The sequence below is a fragment of the Doryrhamphus excisus genome, chromosome 7 (genome assembly GCF_030265055.1).
Source record: "Doryrhamphus excisus isolate RoL2022-K1 chromosome 7, RoL_Dexc_1.0, whole genome shotgun sequence".
NCBI classification, from domain to species: domain Eukaryota; kingdom Metazoa; phylum Chordata; class Actinopteri; order Syngnathiformes; family Syngnathidae; genus Doryrhamphus; species Doryrhamphus excisus.
Window position 1 is genome coordinate 12,586,347 of NC_080472.1, and position 24,044 is coordinate 12,610,390.

The following is a 24,044-nucleotide window of genomic DNA, read 5'->3' on the forward strand; positions in this document are numbered from 1 at the left end:
GGACTCGTCTCTTCAATGTGTTTCTGTGTCCTTGGTGTTTTATCTTGTACTTTTATACTTTTATGAAACTTTGTCAACCTCCTGCCTTCTCAGTGTCTGCTTTGGTGTCCAAACTACACAAACTACAACACAAAATGCTTACTTTCGGCAAAAAAGGGTAACTTTTGCTTAAATGTGCAATCTTTTGGACTGTATTCAACCACGTAACAACATTATTTATTATTTAATTTAGAAAAAACGAGAGAGAGAAGCCACAAAATTCAGTAAGTACACCTCTAAGGGAAATACAGTCAGGTTTTTCCATACAGGTTTGGGTTTAGCCTTTTTTACATCATGAAAAACATCAAAAATGGCCTCCGCGTCAGTAAATTTGGACATCCAACAGGAAGTCATTTCTCAAGTCAAGTTTTCACTGCAGTGCACATAAAGCAGGAAGTACACATGTCCAATGAGAATGATGTTACATAACTCCCTGTACAATCAAATGAGGAAGTAAGTCAAGGTGGTTGGACTCCAGGAAGAAGATGGCCCCTGTGGACCTGTCCTATTTCCTGGAAGCAATCACCAACAATTCAACTAAAGGATTCACTTCACATTATTATTTCCGTAGTAAGTCAAGCGGTCCTACACAGAACAGTGTTACAATACAGCTTTTACTTTTATTACCGCTACCATTACTGCTGCCCATTTGGAACTGAAATACTACGATTAGGGGCGTCACTACGTTCTGAGGACAGGGGGGGCTTAGCCCCCTGGAGATGCACAGGATATGAATGAATGTAGGAGACATTCAAAAAAATTCAAAACACAAATAAGTACCAGTACCAGTAAATACCAGAGACAAAGAAGATAAATAATAATAAATAATAATAATAATAATGTGCCTCACAGCTAGAAGACCAGGGTTCAGTTCCACCCTCGGCCATCTCTGTGTGGAGTTTGCATGTTCTCCCCGTGCATGCGTGGGTTTTCTCCGTGTACTCCGGTTTCCTCCCACATTCCAAAAACATGCTAGGTTAATTGGCCACTCCAAATTGTCCATAGGTATGAATGTGAGTGTGAATGGTTGTTTGTCTATATGTGCCCTGTGATTGGCTGGCCACCAGTCCAGGGTGTACACCACCTCTCGCCCGAAGATGGCTGGGATAGGCTCCAGCACCCCCGCGACCATCGTGAGGAGAAGCGGTAGAAAATGAATGAATGAATGAATAAAAAATGACAGGCTCTCGCTAAGTTCTTCAATGAATGAATGAATGAATGAATGAATGAATGAATGAATACTGTGATTGGCTGGCGACCAGTCCAGGGTGTACCCCGCCTCTCGCCCAAAGACAGCTGGGATAGGCTCCAGCACCCCCCGCGACCCTCATGAGGAAAAGCGGTAGAACATGAATGAATGAATGAATGAATAATAATGTGGCGACTAGATGACATCAAATATGAACAACAATGTAAAGCGTAAACAGTAAATTGCACAAATAATTTAAATAATTTTGAATAAATAATAATATTATATTATTAGTTAGCCTATTATCATTACTATCATAATTCTTCTTCTTCTGATTATTACTACTACTAGTAGTAGTAGTAGCCTCGTATTAGCCTGCTTATTGGCTTGCTTATTAGCCTGCTTTTGCCCTATTATATGAAATATGTCAGATATTTATTTTGTAAAAAAAACAACAAAATCAATTAAAATAAATAAATAAATGAAATAAAAATTATCAAATTATTTAGGGGGACTTCCGCCTAATGACGTCATTGACTACAATTGTATAAAAGATTTTGAGTCACGTCCAAAAACTTCGTTTGGGTCGTAAAGGTATCACTGATTGACTTCCAACAAGCCTACACTGCCCCCTACAGGCCAGAATCAAAATGGCGTCTAAAAACAACGTGTGTGTTTTGAAGCGTGGAGCTCCACGTGTGCGGTCTTGGCAGTGAAGGAGCCATCAGAGCTTCCTGACAGCCATTTTTCACCTGATGTCTTCAGACTGTTTGTTGCTCTGGCTCTCTCACGCCTCCTCCTCTCGTGTTCAGACGATGAGTCAGGAGGCGGCTGGCGGCTGGCGGCTGACTGGCAACGCCAACTCTTCACAGGAAGCTGCGGGCTTCTCTACACATCTTAAAATGCGGCCTGGAGCTCGGACAACTATCTGTTAGCATCGTTAGCGTGGTACTTCGTATGCAGGGAATAGGCTAACCTAGGCCATCCCTTCAAATGTGAATGTATATTAATAATAATAATGAATACGTTAAAGAACTGGAATCTGAGGCGGGGTGTCGAACTTGGGAGAAAACTTTATTCTTCTCACAAACATTAACACACTCCTCGCTACGTGAGACATAACATCCCACCTTGCAAACACCACAGGAAGAGAAACCCCCTTCCCCTCGCGCCCAACTCTCCGGGTGGCAACCATTCTCCTGTCGATCATTCCGGGGTGAATTATGTACCGGTAAGTTAGCACTACAACGTATATCAATAATGTATATGATGTGATTGTTTGTGTGATTCACGGCCCCAATTATCGTGGAGGTTACAGTGTATATGTCCCAAGTGGATGAAGAACCCAACGTGGGAGACAGGCGTGGAAGAACACGCGTATTTTTAGATGTGGCGGTAGTCCGGCACGGCCGTGGTCTGGCTGAGATCCAGGTTTAGGATTACTGCTCAACTGCTTTAATCCAACCTGCTTCCTCCGTCAACCTTGTCTGCTTGTCTGATGCGTCACCAGGTAGTGAGGAGGGGGGGGTTCACAGGATATGAATGAATGTAGTAAACATTCAAAAATAAAACAAAAAAAACAAATAAGGAACAAGAAGCGGGATATAACTTTCCCACTTTTGGACAGATTTAGTAGAGATACTCAATAGTTTTAGGCCACCATTAAATGTACACAAGTACACACAATCTACACTGCAAAACCGCTGCTCAAACTCTGCAACCATTCTGTCCCGTGGACAGTCATCCATCATATCATAATCATTATTATATTATTCATTAGCCTATTATTATTACTATCATCATTATTCTTCTTCTGATTATTATTATTATTAGTAGTAGGCTAGTATTAGCCTGCTTATTGGCTTGCTTATTAAGCCTGCTTTTGCCCTAATTTGTCAGATATTTTTTTGTAAATAAAAATATATATAAAAATTATTTTTTTGGGCTTAAGAAAATCTTCAACATTTTAAAACAGGCCTAATGACGCTACTGCCACACACACATATTCCCAATTCCCAACAAATTTTCAAATTCTTGGTGAAAAAAAAAAATTTTTGAATCTTCAACCTGGATTATGCTTCTCTGCATTTAACTTGTTAACTAACCTTGTCGCGAGCGCAACAATGGCAATTAAAGAGAGACGGGGAGGATTGTAGTCTAATAATTACTGTCACTTACCGTCAAAGTCAAACAAACGGGTGTTTGGAGAATAAATACAATCATACACTAATAATAAATACTAATCAAATATCAGTACTGCAAAATACTGAAGAGATGAAGGGTGCGTGTGCGGACATGGCTTGCTTATTAAGCCTGCTTTTGCCCTATAATATGAAATTTGTCAGATATTTTTTTTGTGAAAAAAATCAATACAAAATACCAGATTATTTAGGGGGGCTTAAGAACATTTTAGAGCATTTTAAGAGCACCTAAAATGTTCTTAAATGTCCCCTGTTGGATCAACACTTAAAACATTACTGACTAAAATCCCGATATTCTTCATGTTAGCAAGTGGCTAAACACACGGTGACGTTTGCTTTGTTGTCTGGTTGCTGTCAAAAGAACATGACGCAGCCGACGAAGAGAAACACGGACATGGAAGCTTGCCTCGTCCTGGTCTCGTTTCAACACGTCTGCTAAAAAAAAAAAAAAAAAAAAGAACCACGCCCAGTGACCCCCATTGATGATGTGCAGACCAATGAGAGCTCGCCGTGTGCCACCGCCTGTCACCGTGTAAATGCATGCATGGCATTTCTATGGAGATGCTCCAGGATGGGGTGGCTGGTTTCCTCCTTTGAAGGTGCAGGATGGGGACCTGATCCCAACTCAGCCAGGATGCCGACTATAGGGGTCACTGGGTGCCGCTGACCCCTCAGACACTTGATGGAGTCACTCAGTGAAGACGACAAACACAACACTGCTTCTCATCTTTTTCTCTCTCTCTCTGTCACACACACACACACACACACACATACACACACACACACACACACACACACACACACACACACACAGATACACACACACACGTACATGTTGCAGAAATAAAAACAGCTTAAAAGAATAATACTTGTTGCTTAGTAGTTACTGAATCTGAAGTATGACTGGCTAAAAAAAAAAAGCTAATTCCATTGCTAATCTGACAGGGACCAGCACTGGTGATTCTGAAGGCCCTGGGCAGAATACATTGACATGGCAAAAACACATGAAGTACGCTGGAAGCAGTCCAGCCAAGAAACATGCTACAAAATGAAGATAATAGATGAAAATGAATCCCAATAATAAGAATAACTGAATAAGATTGAGTTCATATTATAATGAATGTAATTTAATGGAGCAAATATTACAATTGAAGTTGTAAACGTGACCCAGAGAAGGCATCGCTGGCCCTGACTGCGCAACACAAAAAGTCCATGACAAGCATATTAAAACATTTGGAAAACACCCGCCGCCATTGTGTGGATGTTGCCTGCCTCCCTCCCCGGTGTGTGTGGTTCCACCTGCCTCCCCCCAGGGCGCCCAGCACTACGGGCCCGCCTAGCTAACATAGCAAAGTGGTGACAGATGGCAAAAAATATGAAAAGCACGTCAAATCATCTCAGCCTCCACCGTAGAGACCCGAGGGCCCATTTTTGGATTGGCAGCGTGTGCGACGGGAGGCTAATAAAACGACACCGTCCCTGACCAGGGACCAGGCAACTCATTACACAACATCAATTACTGCAAATGAAACCACTTTAATAAGACTCAGTTCATTTGCCCTGTTTTCTTCCCAGAACAACACAAAACAGGTCAATTACAACATTCCGGTGCATTAAAGTTCCCTGACAACAACAACAACAACAACAACAAATATTACTAGCGCAGATTCCACCACACAACACTTTTGTGGCTACCTCTACTCAAGGTTTTCAATGTCAAAATCCTCATTATACCACCTGAAATCAATAATTATAACACCATATATTTTTTACAAGCCACAAAACTTGATTTAATTTCTTATGTAAACTTCATTTTGTTACTTTTGTGACAAGAAAAGCCTCTGGCATTTGTAAAGGACAACAACAACAACTAATGCAAATGAAACATAAACTATGCAGTACTCGGGTATTTTGATTAAGTATTCAGCAAAATATTAACTCAATGATATGTTTTAACACCTTAAATTACACTTTATGTGCTACGTATAAACTACTTTTAGTTAAGTATTTATGTTTTACTTTTTTACATTTTTCAAACATTTTTTAAACATTTTTTAAACATTTTAAAACATTTGTAAAACATTTGTAAAACATTTGTAAAACATTTGTAAAACATTTTTTAAACATTTTTTTTACATTTTTTAAAACATTTTTTAACATTTTTAAAAACATTTTTATATTTTTTCATCTTTACATTTATCTTTACATTTATCTTTAATATTTTTACATTTTTAATTTTTTTTACATTTCCCGAATTCAGCATAAAAATGCAATATGATATTGATATCGGTATCGGAAATTGAGATTAATTAAGCAGTTTTATTGAATTTGAATTTTAAAACTGAGTTTAATTTTAGCTTTTAGCTCTGAATGAATTATGGATGTTGTATTTTAACGTCTACTACTTTGATTTTTTACTCAACTTTTTTTTTCTTCCCTGTAAAGCGTCTTTGAGTATTCTGAAAAGCGCTATACAAATAAAATGTATTATTATTATTATTATTATTATTATTATTGTTATTATTATTATTATTATTATTATTATTATTATTATTATTATTATTATTATTATTATTATTATTATTATTATTATTATTATTATTATTATTATCATCATCATTTTTGGAATGCCCCATGGGGCCCCTACTGATGTAATTAACAGTAATTAGCCACGACAGCATCCCCAGCAGCTCTGCTGTAGTTCTATACTTTATGAATTGTGCTATAGTAGATTATTGACATCATTATATTATTCTTCTATTTATTCACATTAATGAAAGCTGTCATCAGTCTGAGTCACCACTGAGCGTGCACGTGCGTGTGCATGTACGAGAGAGCGCCGACAAGAAAACTAAGGGGGCTTTTTTCTCTCCTTTGACGGAGCATTTTGTCTGTCAACAAATCAAAGGCGGCATCCACTTTGACCCGAGCTGTCTGGACGTAACATCACTTCATGTCTGCTGAAGAAGAGGAGGAAGAGGAAGAAGAAGAAGAGGGAAAAAATGTCACTCAGTCATCATCGTCGTCATCTTTTGCGGGCCTCCAACAAAGTACAGCTGACATCTTGTTTCGACAACTCAGCATCTTCAGCAGCAGCAAAACAGCCCCAGACCATCACACTACCGCCGCCATATTTTACTGTGGTTATGATGTTCTTTTTCCGAAATATTGCCTCCTTATTGGCTTGCTTATCAGTCTGATTTTGTCCTATTATATGAAATATGTCAGAGTTTTTTTGTAAAAAAAAATCTATCAAAAATAAAAACAAATCAATAAAAATATTTATTTAATTACTTAGGGGGGGCTTAAGAACATTTTCAACATTTTAAAATAGGCCTAATGACGCCACTGCCACACACACATATTCCCGATTCATCAAATTCCCTGACAAATGTTCAAATTCTTGGTGAAAAATAAAAATACTTTGAATCTTAAACCTGGATTATGCTTCTATGCATTTAGCTTGTTAACTAACCTTGTCGCGAGCGCAGCAATGGCAATTAAAGAGAGATGTGGAGGATTGTATTCTAATAATTTACTTCACTTCACAGGCGTAAATTCACTTACTGTCAAAGTCAAACAAACAGGTGTTTGGACCCTAATATTATACACTAATAATAAATACTAATCAAATATTAGTACAGCAAAAGACTGAAGAAATGAAGGGTGTGTGTGCGGACATGTTATGTGTTGAAGTCCAGCGATGCTGTCCCTTATTAATAAAAAGTTAAGTTAAACGTAAGAATGTTAAAATCTAGAATTCCCTTTTCCTGTCCACTTCATAAAGCTCTTATGATGGCCACAGGAAGTTTCTACGTATTTACATGCAAATAAATGGATCATGTTCAATTCCAATAAAATCAAGCCAGTCTTAGGCCTCACCGCCTGCAGGGAGCTTCGGTGTAAATTTGTCGCAGATCAATTTTAAGAAAAAGGGTGTGCAGGTTTTCCCCCGCCAGAACCCTAGAGGAGAAATCTGACAAATGGTCTCGCTCTTGGATCTCTTGCAGACTCGGCGCCGTCACGGAGGCGGGCCGACGGCGTGTGATGTGTGCGAGGTGAAGTGTTCGAAGGTGGGGAGGGGGTGATTTCTAGAAGAATTAAGAGCGTTTACATGGATGCAATATTGTAAAAAGCACACTCCCACCCATCCACTCCTCCTCCTCCTCCTTCTTCTTCTTCTACCCTCAGTTCTTCTTTATTTGTTCTAATTCCAGCGACGGGCCGGGTCTTGCCTGGCTGTGCTTTCAAAGGGTAATTGACACCTTCGCTGTAATTTCATGGTTTCACTCCACCTGCCTTTCATGTCTGAATCTAGCCTTTGCGTGTGTGTGTGTATTGGGGGTGGGGGTGAGGGGTAGAGTCTGTGTGTGCTGCTTTGCTGTCTGTCTCTTCCAGCCCGTGGAAAACCTTTTCTCAACATGAACGACACGTTTCAAGCAAGGCTGACTTATTTATGAAAGGAGGGCCAAGTCGTTATGTCAGACCAAAGACAGACAACATAAAAGATGGTAATGGTAATGGTAATGGTAATGGTAATGGTAATGGTAATGGTAATGGTAATGGTAATGGTAATGGTAATGGTAATGGTAATGGTAATGGTAATGGTTTAATTTCATTTGAACATGCATCAGATTCCAATTGAGTGCATCCCATAATCAGTTCCCAGTTCTACATGTCCAAAAGGAGTAGGAAGAAGCAAAGCTTATTAAATCCTACCCCTCCATCTGGTACTTTTACAATCACTAACTGTTACATTTGTTCACTTCCTGCTTTCCTAATATAGTTTTATTTATTTTTATTTTTATTTTTATTTTTATTTTTATTTTTATTTTTATTTTTATTTTTATTTTTATTTTTATTTTTATTTTTATTTTTATTTTTATTTTTATTTTTATTTTTATTTTTATTTTTATTTTTATTTTTATTTTTATTTTTATTTTTATTTTTATTTTTATTTTTATTTTTATTTTTAGTCACGTACCGAAGTAGGAGGTGATATGAGCATCCAATGCCATAATGGGTACCATAGTGCATGTCAATATAGTGATATATATAGCACATCATGACTGGTTCAAGACTCTTCATCCTTGTATTTAGCAAACATCAACTGCTTGTATTGTTTCTTGAATTGGCTCATCGTTGTGCATTGTGTATCAATATTTAATCCAGATTATTATTATTATTATTCTCCTGGTAAACAATGTAAGGTTAAGATAATGAGGTTTGAGTTGGCTCTGGCTATTAGAGTGCAGGTTACGGTTGCTAGCTGTGGCTGCCAGGAAATCTTTCTAGCAGGCAAGAACAGGCAGAAGTGGTTGGAGTTGGTTAATCAGAATCAGAATCGCCTTTATTGTATTACATACAACAAAATTTGATCTACGTTACTGCTCTTTGGGTTCATATACAAGTCAGTCGCTTCTAAACACTTTTCAATTAGCTCTCCAAAGACTTCATGCGTTTATTATCAAGTCCTAATGACAAGGAAATTACATTGGAGGAACCATGAATCATCGCAAACAAGCTTTAAAAGACACCCCCCCAACCCCCCACTTGCTATAATTGCCCAATGTATGAAGTGTACGTTATTACCTGGCGTTCCACGCTGGCTTTGAGGGTGAATTACAGAAGATCTTAAAGTCATATGCAAATGTTTCCACATGTGACCCATAACCCCCCCCCCCCCCCCCCCCACTAGAGCCGTTGGCTAATTTATGTATAATCTTGCTTGCAAACTAGTTATATAGCAACCAAGCATCCAGAGGAGTCCAGACAGCCTTAACCGATCATAGAGAAGCAGATCATCATCAGGGGTACGGGCACCACTGCCCAATGAGGGAACACCCAATGGTCATCTCGAGGTCAGGTGCCCCCGCCCCCCCCCCCCCTTTTGGAGCCCCAACCTCGGCCCGCTTCAGCGCCCTCACTGCTGCCTGGCCTCCAGCAGGCTGGCCGGGCAGCGTTCCAGCTTTCTGTCCCAATGACCGGCACAGGCCAAGGCCAGGGGGGTGACAAGACCCCAACCCCCCAGCCCCCCAACCCCTTCCTCATCTGAAGCGCCTCGCTAGCCTGCTGCAAAGCTGATGGAGCGTCGCGGTTGGCCTTGGATTGCACCTGCAGTGTGGTGGGAGGTTATGGGGGGAGGGGGGGTGGGGGGGGGCACGGTACAGCTTTTCCCCTCCTGCCTTCTTGCTAATGTTTGGTCAGAAAGTGAACAAGTGAAGGTAAAATGTCTTAGCACTTTTTTAACAAGGGGACGCCCCCTTGGGGACTTCTTCACTCTTGCTCGGTCAAATGGAGGACATCTTTCTACTTGGTTTTGGTCTTCTTCCCCCTCAGGAAGTGACCATTCTCTGTTCGCCAAACGGCACACTACACTACCTCCGTGCAGCCCCGCCCCTTTCGCTGCCCCATAGGTGGTGGTGCCCCAACAGCAGGGTGCCAAAGGGTGGTAAGGGAAGGGAAGAAATGGCATACTGATTATTAATCAGGTACTCAAACATTTTGTGGGATGCCAAAAGAACACACAGAAGTCACCGTTCTCTGTCCACCAATCAGGACTCTACTTAGCTCCACCCTTTAGGTACCCTGGACTGCATCTGGTACCCTAAAGGACGAGAGCCAAAAGGGCGTTTCGTCAGTTTTGAGTCCCTCTGGGTAGAAGTGGGTCTTGGGACACTTTGGAACGTGTCTTTCTAAAGTTCTAAAGTGGTCAACAAAACAACTGCATTTCCCTGCTGATGTTCTAACCCCCCCCCCCCCCCCCCAAATCATTTATTGACCCCCCTACCCAGTGCGCTGACCCCAAACAAATGCGGGTGAGGAACCTCAAAAACCAGTAACCACCGCCGATCCCCCTCATGTGCTGACAAAAAGCTGTTAGGAACTCCAGGCGCCCCCTTTTCCTCCGACACCACCCCCCAGCCCCCCGGCCCCCCAGCCCTCCATTTCTTACTTTGCCATGGAGGCTGGTTTCGCCCTCTGGATGAACCTTTCCCCCGAGACCTCGAGCTCAGAGGGAGCTGGATTAGAGCATGGATGTAGAAAGTGTGTGTGTGTTACTAATTATTCTCATAGTGACACACACTGTTGCATTGGCTCCGCCCACAGCGCCATTTCTAGCTTTCATTTGGGTTTTCCACCGCGTTTCCGTGCTTCTCGATACTTGTCAACTTTTTAAAGACGGTGGCTCACCAGGTTGTTTCTGTTGGGTGCAGGAAGTGAAGATGCTGGCTCTTGGATGGGGGTGGGGGTGGGATACCAGTGTAAGCTAGCATTAGCACCTGTGGAATCAGTCCTGTTGCTTTGGATGGTTCCCCCCTCCCCCACAATGCAACATGGCTACCAAAAAAAAAACAAGTTTTTTTTGGTTCGGGGTTGATCTGATTGGGCGGTTGCTTATTATGACTGCTACCAAGGGTGGGGGTGGGTGGTAGTGGGCGTCAGGGGGGACCAAAAGGTTCTGTGTTGTTGTTTTGGGACGAGGCATAAAGTCATATTTTTGCCAAAGCAGGATAGCAGAGCTGAAGGTGTTACAGTTTGTTTTCTTGTTTCCTGGGGGGCACGGAGAGCGGGTTCGCCTCAGCTTGACCCCCCCACCACCTCCCAGTTGTGTTTACCTACATCACCCTCTCCTCCCCACTGTGCCGCGCCCCCCTCCGTCTGTGTCCTCCTGCAAAGCCGAGGCGTGGACGTCCATAGAAACAACAGTCCTCGTCCCACACAATGAGCATGTCCATGTCGATTAGCGTGGGGGGGGGGGGGGGGGGGGGGGGGTGTCATGGGGGGGCTAATAGCTTATTACGCAGTGTAAAGTGACAGTGTGATCTGGAGAGGTGCCCGCCGAGTAGGCCCAATTAAAAGCTAAACAGACGGTGTGTGTGTGGTGGGAGTGGGAGTGGTGAGAGAGAGGGGGCGGGGCGTACATGAGGCCAACCATGTGCATTCCTCTGCGCTTCAGGCCCCACTGGCCCAAGGTGGGTTCCCCCGGGGGGGCTCACACCCGCCTCTGCCAGCAATATTAGAGCGTCCGATAAAGCACGAATGGAACAAACCCTGGGCTAGCTATCAGGCTAGCTAGGTGGCGGATCTAGCTACAAGCTAACAACAGCTCATACTGGGAGTAGTAGCACCACTAAAGAACTACGAGATTGAAACTGACAGCAAATGTTGTCCACGCCAGTGTAGCTTAATATTACTCAGCAATAGAGTACATGCAAGTTAGAATTCAGTCTAAGTAGTTTTTCTGTTTATCTATGCAGTGGTGTGCCATCAGATACAGCATAGCCTTCACTGCAGGCCTAAATGTTACCAGAAGCACAGACTCAATTCTAGTATTTCCTTCCAGTCGTGTATTTTTATGTTAAGATTTGGACTACCGAATCAGATTTCAGCTTCCATCTGACATCATGTCAATGTAATCTTCCCAGGGCCTTCAAAATCAAGAATGCAGGCCCATGTCACTTCAACACTACGAGCAACGGGGGATGTTTCTTTAACCGATCAGATTTCAGATGTGCCACACAGGGCAAGCTGGCAGGGATGCAGTAACGTCAGTATTTTTTCATCCTCTGATCTGTTATGACTGAGTACTCAAAGTTACCAGTGCACTTGAAGGCATCATCGCATAAACAGCAGTGCTTAATTGATAGGCGCGGTGTTGTTCATCCTGATGTTTACGTTATATGAACAAATAAGTCACTTTATATCAGTTATATATCAGTAAGCGGCTGCACGGAGGTCAAGTGGTTAGCACGCAGACCTCACAGCTAAGAGAGTTCAATCCCGCCCTCGGCCATCTATGTGTGGAGTTTGCATGTTCTCCCCGTGCATGCGTGGGTTTTCTCCGGGTACTCCGGTTTCCTCCCACATTCCAAAAACATGCTAGGTTAATTAGCCACTCCAAATTGTCCATAGGTATGAATGTGAGTGTGAATGGTTGTTTGTCTATATGTGCCCTGTGATTGGCTGGCCACCAGTCCAGGGTGTACCCCGCCTCTTGCCCCAAGACAGCTGGGATAGGCTCCAGCACCCCTTGTGACCCTTGTGGCGGTAGAAAACGAATGAATGAATATATAAGTAAGCTGGCCCCACAGTGGCATGTTCTTAGCATGTTGGCCACACAGTCAGAAGATCCGGGTTTGAATCTCTGTGTGGAGTTTTGCGTGGGTTTTGTGAGGGTACTCCGGTTTCCTCCCGTATGTCCAAAAAGGTTAGGTTAATCAGTGACTCTAAATGGTCCGCAGGGTGTACCCCACCTCTCGCCCAAAGTCAGCTGGGATAGGCTCCAGCATACCCCCATGACTCTAGTGAGGATTAAACAGCATAGGAAATGAATGTCCAGTCCAAAGTCAGCTGTGCCTCCTAAAGATATTAAAACAATGCTCCATTTACACAGAAATGCTTAAAAGGACCAAAATATGGTCATTCATTCATTTTCTACCGCTTTTTCCTCACGAGGGTCGCGGGGGTGCTGGAGCCTATCCTAGCTGGCTTTGGGCGAGAGGCGGGGTCCACCCTGGACTGGTGGCCAGCCAATCACAGGGCACATATAGACAAACAACCATTCACACTCACATTCATACCTATGGACAATTTGGAGTGGCCAATTAACCTAGCATGTTTTTGGAATGTGGGAGGAAACCGGAGTACCCGGAGAAAACCCACACATGCACGGGAGAACATGCAAACTCCACACAGAGATGGCCGAGGGTGGAATTGAACCCTGGTCTCCTAGCTGTGAGGTCTGCGCGCTAACCACTAGACCGCCGTGCCGCCCCAAAATATGGTCAAATACTGTAAATAGTACATGTTAGTTACAGCATGTTTTAGCTTTTTTTATATCTTTAGAACACACATAAAAGTGATAGACGTGTGCGTTCATGTCACATAAAGATTGTGGATGAGGGCCTGATAGGAAATTGACGCAAAGAGATGGGTCTGGAATAAAGTCGGGGATCCAAAATGTCAGCCTCGTATCTGGTATCTCCAGGATGAAGATCAACACAAGGGGTTAATGTAATCCATTTCATCGTCAAGGGCCTCTAATAATTGCTCTCTCCGTGCGCCTCCATCGGCCCGCGGAGTTTCCATTGTGCTGGCCGGTGCAGGTGTGGGACATGCTTTGTTGATCATAATCCCCACGGCGAGTGGAGAGGTTTTGAGTGCGCTTGACGTAGCCCACCGGCGGGCCCTTTGCTCCTCGGCCGCCGCGCTGCCACCGTCTCCCGCCGCCGCTCATGGGATCCGACAGGCGGAAAAATAATGAATAACACCTTCACCCGGAGATGACCTGGCTCCGATTCAGACGCTCCACACAAGGGCGAAAGCAACCACTTAATTGAGCCTTACTGGATCAAATCATTCTCAGGAGACACCCGTCCTGATTCCCTGGACGCCACCCATCAGGACGTTTCCCGCACGCTGCCGTAGAAGAGCCAACGTTAATCCTTCACTAAACTAGAATTGGTCAACACGAAGGCAAACGAGTGTCCAGTCGTACTGTTGCTACAATTGATAGTCTAAGACTAGACTAGACAAGACTCTAAGTCTAGACTCCGGCATCTCTCCCGTGTCCTGAGTCGATCCCATCCCATCCCTGGGAAGACTCTTTCAGTTCCATGTTTCTCATTAGCGAGGTGTCACCTCCGTCCTTCGGGGTCATTTCAGGACGCCAACCTACACGTCACCCCTGCAAAGACCGCACTCGGAACATTTTCCAGCCGCTTCCCAGCCGCACCACAATGGCGCTTTTCAATGTCACCCGATAGAGACGTGCCGCAGCCAAATTAGGAGGGAGGGGGTCACCGATGTTCCGGGCCCCGAGGGAAGGTGATCAAACAGACCCCCGGGTCAGTGGATACACTCTAATTGAGAAGTCCACGCTTGGCAGCCGACGCGGTCATTCACCAGAGGAAGAACTGGTGCCAGGGTGGAAAAGTTCTGCAAGCGGACGCATAGAATCACATGTTCCTATAGTTCTAAACTGGTTCTGAATGGACACACATAACAAGGGGGGGGGGGTGTTCATGTTAAAACAGAGAGAATAATCACGAATAATTCAATATTTATTCATTTTAGGGGGGCCTACCTAATTTGTATATGAAGTACAGTCGTCACTGGAACATTGCTCCCTCACTATATCATGCTTTTTCAAAAATAATCAATGAATGATTGCTGTTTATTATTATTAGTAAAAAAAAATATTGAAATAACTTATATGTAGCATTGTGCTCACTAGGTATTAGTAATGTTATGAGACGTGACGTTAGATCACGGTACATTACCTTTCACACTGCATGGAGCGAATGTGGAAAAAAAGGTTCTCCTCTCATACTGTGTGGAAGTGGTACATTTTTTGCTTTGTTTTTTTTCCCCACGCCGTTTGAAACATTTTTTGTACATGTAAATTATGGCGGCTTGTACTCATATTTGATTGGTCCCACTTCCACTGTGATCTATACGGCAAAACAGGAGAGTAAATTTTTCTGTTTTGTATTTGTATCCGTATTTGCATCAAAAAGTCAATCAAAACAAAAGCTATATCCTGCTTGCTAATTGTTTACAAATGAAGCAGTCACCAAGCGGTTATTTCCAAAGAAGTTGGCATGATGGAGCCCCCCCCCCCCAAGATCACAGCTGCATTGTCATATCAGTGTCATGGCAAGCTCTCATCGTGTGCACGCTAACGCTAACGCTAACCATCAAACGCCAAGCAAAGAGTCTGTGTGCGCCTGCAACAAAGCAACATGACCTCTCCTCAGAGGAGCCCTAATTGACACAAAAGGACGAGCATGAAGGAGCCGGGACAAAAGGCCCATTGTTTTGGAGTCGCTGTCAATCAACACGTGCATCGACCTCGCCGCTCGTTGGCCCGGTGCCAAATTTGAACTTCCGCTCTTCGGTGCTTGTTTGGTTGGAAGTGGCCTCCATGATTTAAACGCACCATCTCGTGTTGTCTTGTCTGATATAAAAGTACCAGAAAGACCTTCTGTGGTTCTTTTCATTTTATTTGCAAACACCAACCAACTGTCTGGTTCCTTATACACAAATTACATTTTTACGGACACTTTTTAACAGTAAAAGTTGCAATTGTTTGAGACATATAAAATGATTAGTTTAGTTTACTGATGTTAAAGTGAGGGTCTGACTCGGTGATGACACAATCAGTGGCTTCAGTCCCCCTAAAATGTTCTTAAGCCCCCCTAAATAATTTGATATTTTTTATTGATGAAATTATTATTATTATTATTTTAATTATTTTTTTTACAAAAAAAATCTGACAAATTTCATATAATAGGCTATAGTAGGCTATAATAAGCAGGCTAATACTAGCCTACTACTAATTTAATCTTTAATTGATAGTCATGTCAGGATAAGCGTCATAGAAGATGGATGGATGGATGATAATCGTGTCGACACTCGTCAATACTCTTGTTTATGACTCATCAGGAATTCAGCGTATTACTTAGTGTCATAGGTCTTTGTGTAAAATGTCAGCAACACCCAAATATGGGTATCACATGAGGATCTGCTTCTAAATTATCTTACGGTTAGCATGTTGGCCACATCTGGGACATCACTGTGTGGGGTTTTACTTCGGGTACTTCGGTTTCCTCCCGCATTCCTATAGAGCAGCTACACACCATAACCAGCACAGAAAGCTTTCTAGTTTTTCCAGAACCTGCACCTATTCCAGCTGGATTTCTTTGGATTTGGTGCTCCCCGCGAAAATGGTGTGTTTTAATGTTTTCCCCCACGGACGGCCTCCAGGCATGCCGACTCGTCTGTGGTTGGTGACACTCACAACTGCTTAGAAAGACTTCCGGTGTTAGCGGTGTTAGCCGCTAGCTGCTAACCCAATTTTATAGGAGTTGCTAAACGCTATAGGAGTTGATAATAATTTCATTCATTAATTTTCTACCGCTTATCTTAAGGGTTGCAGGGGGTGCTGGAGCCTATCCCAAATGTCTTCGGGTGAGAGGCGGGGTACACCCTGGACTGGTGGCCAGCCAATCACAGGGCACATATAGACAAACAATTTGGAGTCGCCAATTAACCTAGCATGTTCAGGGAGAACATGCAAACTCCACACAGAGATGTCCGAGAGCGGATTTGAACCCGGGTCACCTGGCTGTGAGGCCTGTGCGCTAACCACTCGAACCACCGTGCAGCCTTGATAATAATTTTTCTTTTTATAATTACTCAGATCCAGATATAGAGACTGGACAGTCCCAAGTTTCTTAAGGAAACATCTCTCAAAGGTAAGTAGCTTTAGCATTTTAGCGTTGTGTTTTGCGGGACCATTGTTTTAAAAACTCGGCTTTAAAAACACTTGCTGGTAGGGAATCAGGAATTCCAACCCGATGGTGGCATCTTTTAGAATTGAACAAATGTCCTTTACACCCAAAGAAACACTTTTTCCGAGCCATTACTAGCAACATAAACAGAGAAGCAGAGGTGGGGGAGGGCCCATGAGGAATCCCGCTCTCTGTGACATCACAAAAGAACAGTTTAGCAACACCCCCTAAAACCGAGCGTTTTGAGCCATCCCAAACTTCTTTCGTTATCTGAAACTTTGTCATGGTTTAACACCAAAATAGAACATTCCAACTCCATGTATGGGTCAGAAAGGGGAAAAAGCATCATAGGTCCCTTTAAAGAATTGAGACACATAAAAACGACTAATTTTGACACTCAGCTCCAGCCGAACTCTCCTGCTTGTTGAAGACACCTCTCGATGTTCCGTCATCAACTATGGAAACGGTGCTGCATGCACACATGACAACATAACAAGGACAAGAGGATATTTATTCATGAAACAGTCTGGAGGTGCGGGTCGTGTGTACAGAATGGATATAAAAACAGTTTAAGGGCTGTCAGTGCATCCTGAGAAAGCATCATATACTGTAGCAGTGATTGATATACGTATAGAACGTCTCATTTATCAAACTATGTTCAGATAAGAATAGAAAAAAATGCCTATCAGCATAAATAGCATAAATATTTGCAAACTATATTTGACATAAACACACATTTAAGGTCAAAGGATTTGTATTATTAATATTTATATTAGAAAGAGGCGTAGCGCCATCCGTTCAGTCACATGGTGTGAGCGTCATGTTTACTGCATGAGAAGCTGAGACGTGACATCTTTGTGAGGTAACGTGAGGCGGTCCCTCCTCTGGCCTTCAAAAAAGGCAACTTTGGCAGGTTTGAACATGTTTCACTTTTTTTCCCATTCCTCGGTTTGGGTGCCAGAGAGCAGAAATTTGAATAAAAACATTTGGCAACATCCTGAAAGTATACTTACATACTAGGGATGCCGATATCGCTATGTGTAACATGACGTCTCTCTTGTGGTGGAATGAACGCATGCAGTATGTGTTGTACAATTATCGGACATCCCTAATATTTACTGCTGTAAACCAGACCAAAGTGGATTTGCATGAGACTAATTGGATTGCACTAATGAACGGAACAGAAGAAATGTGAGAATAAACATAGATAATCACACATCTAACCTCACAAAAAGCAGGTTTAAGGTTAAAAAAAATCATATTATAAACAAAGGGAGGAGATAAGTGCTGGTTGGCATCGTCACTAAATAAATTGGCTAACAACACTGAGTGGTCACTTCATTAGGGACACCTGCACCATTTCAAGATATGGTTATTTAACAATATTTCTTTGTAATATTTTGACACTGTAGCTTAATAATACAACCAATGTACATATATTCAACATATTGTTAAAATAACACCTAAGCTGTGCGTTCTGATTGGTGCAGGTGTACCTAATCAAGTGTCCAGTGACCAAGTCGCCATGACCTCGCCGACCCCTATAGTTCGGAGCCGTCACGGGGATAAATGAGGCTGTTGACGCTGAAGCTGTTGTACAAGTGGCCGTTGAACTGTCCGCCCTGCCCCCCTCCGAAGGTGTTGTAGTAAACTCCGCGGTTGAAATGCAGGCCGTCGCCGTGATGCTCGGGCGGCCCCGCGTCTTGCCCGCCAGGGTTGGCGTGGTAGGCGCTCCCCAGGGCTGTAATGTTCCTGTTGGACAGCTCGTTCAGCAGTCCCAGAGGCCCCTGCCTGTTCGGGCCCCCCGAGCCCAGAGAGGCCATGCTGCCGTAAAAGTTGTTGAAGCACGGAGACGCCGCCTTAAGGTTCTCGCTCAGGGCCTCCATGTCCGGCGAGGGCGGCCCCAGCAGCTGGGGGCTGTCGACGGGCTTCGGCGTGGAGCTCATCGCCACACCGCCATCGTCCACCTTGGTGGCGCCGGCGCCTGTCACCCCTCCTGACCCGCTGGCATCAGACCTTCTCTTCCTCTTCCTGCGGAAGTTGCCGTTGTCAAACATTTTCTCACAGTTGGGGTCCAACGTCCAATAGTTTCCTTTTCCTGAGGCATAAAAAGAAATCATGATGGGGATATTGGACCTGATGAACATCATCAATCTATCCATCAGTCCCTTTGTCTTTACACATCACTGTCGTTCATAAGAAAATCAACTGTGTTGAAATGATTGTAATTATTGATTGCTGAGAATGTCTTGTCATGGCCTGGTTACTCTTGGAAAAGAGATTTTCATTTTCAATAGTGTTTACATGATTCAATAAAATATAGAATTATCTTTAAAAAGAATAATTGATGAAATGATGCTTATTTTTCCACAAAACCGGACATCACTAAATACCTCATATTTATAATAAATGTACAGTTGTGTTGCTTAAATCACTGGAAACCAATAATATCAATTTTAATACATTAACGTTTTTACTAGTTTATTAACATATGAACTATATTTACATTTTATTTGGCTCCTTAAATTCTTGCTTTTACTGCTGTTATTCATTTAAAAAATGTACTACTTGGCCATCTTCCCTATTAAGCACTTTTTGCTAAATCAAACAATTTTAACTGGAAAATACTTGCTATAAAAAACGAATCCGAGTTTAATATTCAAATCACAACGTCGGTAATGGTTCGGTATTTTATCATCTTTCTGGGTTAGTTGTTTGTTTTGAAGGTCAGTAAACTAAACACGTTCTTCGCGAGTGGTTCGGCGTTGCGTTCACGTACCGGGGTCGTCCTCGTCCCTGGGCACCTTCTTGAAGCAGTCGTTGAGCGACAGGTTGTGCCTGATGGAGTTCTGCCAGCCGGCCTTGCTCTTCTTGTAGAAGGGGAAGTTGTCGGCCACGTACTGGTAGATCTGACTCAGGGTCAGCTTCTTGTCCTGGGCGTTCTGGATGGCCATGGCGATGAGAGCCGAGTAGGAGTAGGGAGGCCGAACCAGCTTGAGCAACTCCTCCTGGCTCGCCACCGACAGCCAGCCCAGCTCCGGGCCGCCGAAGGCCGGCGAGCCGGCGGCGAGGAACTGCCGCTGCGAGCCGTACGAGGGCGGGGCGAAGGGCGCGGCGGGGCTGCCGGCGTGCAGGTAAGACGAGGGGGGGTTGACGCCCCACAGGTAAGGACCAGACGGGGACGCGTACTCCCCGAGGCCGAAGCCCGCTGCTCGGTGGGCGGGGGTCTGCAGGTTCTGCTGCTGCTGTTGGTGGTGGTGGTGATGGTGATGATGATACATGCCGCTCAGACTCTCGCAGTACGCCGCCGCCATGTCCGGGGCCTCCTGGGTGCCTTTAGGTGGGAGGGAGCCGACGCTCGGGGAGGTGTGATGGTGCTGGTTCTGGTGGTTCTGGTGGTGATGGGACTCGGGATCGATCATCACTCCCGGCGGGAACCCCCCAGAAGGAGGTGCAGTGAAACCGCGGAGGTGTTCGCTCAACAAGTGTCAGCCAGCATGCAAGACTTTTAATTGTATTGGCGCTCCTGGCTGGCCTCGGCGGCCAATCGGGACGCGAGGGGGGCGTGGTCAGCCCCATGCCGTAAGGTCGGGGTCGCCGGGCGTGAAGCGTCCAACCTCCTGCAGGGAGACACTGGAACTTTGCTTTCACTCTGCCTACTCTTTTTGGGTCAAAAACAAAAAAAAAGTACATAATTACTGCAGAATGTCTGCTATTCTAGCTAGCATCAACATCATGCCATTGATCACGATATATTAGAAGTGCTAATACGTTTTTTTTTTGCTTCTAGGACACCATTGGATGAGTGGTTTGCATGTTGGCCCCGGTTGGACATCACTCTGTGGAGTTTGCATGTTCTCCTCGGGAGTGCGTGGGTTTCCTCCCACACTCCAAAAACAAGGCGTTAACGTTGGTGTTAATTATTGACTCCAAATTGTCCATAGGTATGAATGTGAGTGTGAATGGTTGTTTGTCTATATGTGCCCTGTGATTGGCTGGCCACCAGTCCAGGGTGTATATGGGAAAATTTTGATTTGGAAACAATGAATGTGTACTTACAGCAGTGTTGGACATCACGATATATACACATATTTGTTTATATATTGAAAAATAATTTTCTGTGATGATTATATCAATAATGTACCCACTGTACATGGCCCAATGCCCCAGCAAAATTGCAGCTTTTTGGTCAATATTTGTTTTTGTATTTTTGTAAAATAGGCAGTTTGTCCTCTATCTAAGTCAGTAATAATTTATAAATACTGTATGTAATAATACAGGTGAAATGTACAGCAGGCAAGTAACACTGTAAAAAAAACACAAAATTGACATGTTTTTCTTTATGCTTCACTGTCAGTGTTTTTCCTGTCAAGAGTTGAGGTTTCGCACTTTGCACTACAGTTCTTGAACGCAACATTGTTCCTGTGAGTCGCAAAAATGTGAAAAGCAAGATGAACGATGCAAAAATTGTTTGTTTTTTTGGGGCCTATCAATTTTCCCCGTTCACTGGTGGGATGTACTGTACCAAATTCCATTCCATTCCATTCCATTCTCCTGTGCTAATCCGGGTTACGGGGGCACCAGGAGGGAAGCCCACTGCTCGATCCCCGGCCACCTCCTCCAGCTCCACCAGGAGGACACCAAGGCGTTCCCAGGCCAGCGAGTCCTATAAGTCTGCCCCGGGGGCCTTTCCCCTGGCTGGGCATGCCCAGAACAACTCACCAAGTCGGTATCCATTCCATTCAATAACACATTTTCATAGTTCTACTTTCCATTTATAGTTGAAATTCTAAGATACAACTCATGTTAGGTTAAGTGGAGACTCTAAATTGTCTCTGGGCTGACGACCAGTCCGGGGTGTACAGTGGGATAGGCTCCAGCATACCCCGGTGGCATAGAAAACAGATGAATGCTATTATGCACCCTCGTCTCTCAATGAGTCAATACTAATTTAGTCAGTCCAGCTTCATAAATTCTCAATGATAGACGCTAATAAAGTAGGACATAAATATCACATGATTTTAACATGACATGCAACTATGAGGCCAGAAGAAGAAGTGATTATATTGGCGCTGGAGGCCATGACCCCCCCTCCCCCCCACCGCCCACAAAGTAATGTTTAAGCATTTAAGATAGAAACAACCTAAAATTAACGGCTCCTTATGACAATAATTAAGACTAAGAGGCCCTAATTACTCATGATTACACTCTATGAGTATGTACAGGGACCTGGGGTGTAATTAAAGGATATGCTATTAAAATTGTGAACTGTCAAAAGTTATGACATCTTCTTAAACGTCTCCTGGGGCCAACATTAAAAGTTGCAAACTCTTCAAAAAGACGTCTAAAATGTGTCTAATTAAAAGCGTCTGCAGAAGGTGCACAGATGGGCTTTTTATCTTTTTATCTTACACTGCAGTACTTTGGGAACAAGTCTTTCAGACTCAAAGTTAGACAAATATAAGAAAATGGTGAACATACAGTATGAGGATGTTAAACTGTCAAACTTGGTTTAAAACTAAGTTATTTGAAATCATTCTCATGTATATATATATTATTCCCATGCAGTGATTATAGAAAATATTATTATAAATTATAAATCATATTATAAATCATATTATTATATTAACAATACTACTACTACTACTACTAATAATAATGTGATTATAATAATAAGAATTATTATTATTAATAATAATATTATATAAGCAATAGAAAATGAATGAATGAAGAATGAATGAATATTATTATTATTATATATTATATGTTATAATAATATTACAATAATATATTATAATAATAATATATATAATAATGATTATTATTATGTTTTTGTTATTATTATTGTTGTGATTTTTGTTTATTATTGTATTTATCATTTGCATATATTTCCATACATTGTTAAGCAAAAACACTGTTTTTGGCAATGGAGCTCTCCGATGGTTTTTAGTGGACGCACACTGCCCCCTACAGCTTAGTGGCTGCAAGTACAGTGTACGGTGACTGTCTCCACTAGATGGCAGCTTCATCCTGCACAGTGCCACATTAGCAACAACTGCAGTAACTTGGAATGTTCCTGCAACATCCAACTTCATGAATTGACCTCAGAAAGGACTAAAATTCCATCACAGGAAGAAAAAAAACATCCAAAGTAGATTGGAAAACTCACCTTTGAATGAAACACCAACTCTTCTCCCTCCATGTCTTATTGAACACGGAAGGAGTTTTGACACATTGGCGCTAGAAGCAATCCCTCTTCTAGCATCTGATCTTCTTGTCTTCTCCCTCCCTGCTCTTCTGCTAGGATGCGTCCAGGCCACAGAGTCAGGAGTCGCTCAGTCTGAGAGTAATGCCATCATTTTGGGGCTTGGCCGTGACAATAATCCCCCGCTCGCCAAAGACCATTCGCACACGGATGCGTGGGAATGTCGCAGTGGGGACGGGAAACGGATGAACCAGATGAAAAAGTGCGACTCAAACATGACAGAGACCACATGAAAGACCTTCAAGTATCAGATTGCCTTAAAAACGTATAGGGTTCTTGATGAGATGAAGAAGCATGTAATTAGTCGAACTTTGGCTTCTACTTCATTGTTCCAAATAATTATTGTTCTTGCTTCAACATGGAAAATAAAATCATCTCTGAATGGCTGAAGAACATCAGTCAATATTTGATTAGGAGGTCCACACGCTACACATCGATGCTACCAAGGATCAAAGATTGTTTATTAAACAACATGGGTGCACCATTGCTAGGACTGATATTAATATTGATTAATAATGCGATATGCGGGCGGCACGGTGGTCTAGGGGTTAGCGCGCAGACCTCACAGCTAGGAGACCAGGGTTCAATCCCACCCTCGGCCATCTCTGTGTGGAGTTTGCATGTTCTCCCCGTGCATGCGTGGGTTTTCTCCGGGTACTCCGGTTTCCTCCCACATTCCAAAAACATGCTAGGTTAATTGGCCACTCCAAATTGTCCATAGGTATGAATGTGAGTGTGAATGGTTGTTTGTCTATATGTGCCCTGTGATTGGCTGGCCACCAGTCCAGGGTGTACCCCGCCTTACACCCGAAGACAGCTGGGATAGGCTCCAGCACCCCCCACGACCCTCGTGAGGAAAAGCGGTAGAAAATGAATGAATGAATGAATGAATGCGATATGCACCATGTCAGCATGTCAATGATCACGTGTGCTTGTAGGCAACAAGGTCAAGTGTAGTCATGGCACAATCAGCTCCATTCAGCAGACATCTATTTCTGTGACATACCCCCCCCCTTTCCTTCCAACCCCCCAACATCAGCCTGTGAATCCAC

The 24,044-nt window shown here is 43.3% G+C and overlaps 1 protein-coding gene across 1 annotated transcript; it reads right to left on the reverse strand.

Annotated features, from left to right (window-relative positions):
* Positions 1-17,257: 17,257 nt before the first annotated feature.
* Positions 17,258-20,198, reverse strand: foxi2 (forkhead box I2). The gene is made up of 2 exons (XM_058077833.1): positions 19,507-20,198; positions 17,258-18,825 (listed from the first exon to the last, which is right to left on the reverse strand). Exons 1-2 carry the CDS (start codon positions 20,147-20,149, stop codon positions 18,269-18,271), a joined length of 1,200 nt encoding a protein of 399 aa, XP_057933816.1. The 5' UTR covers positions 20,150-20,198; the 3' UTR covers positions 17,258-18,268.
* Positions 20,199-24,044: the final 3,846 nt, after the last annotated feature.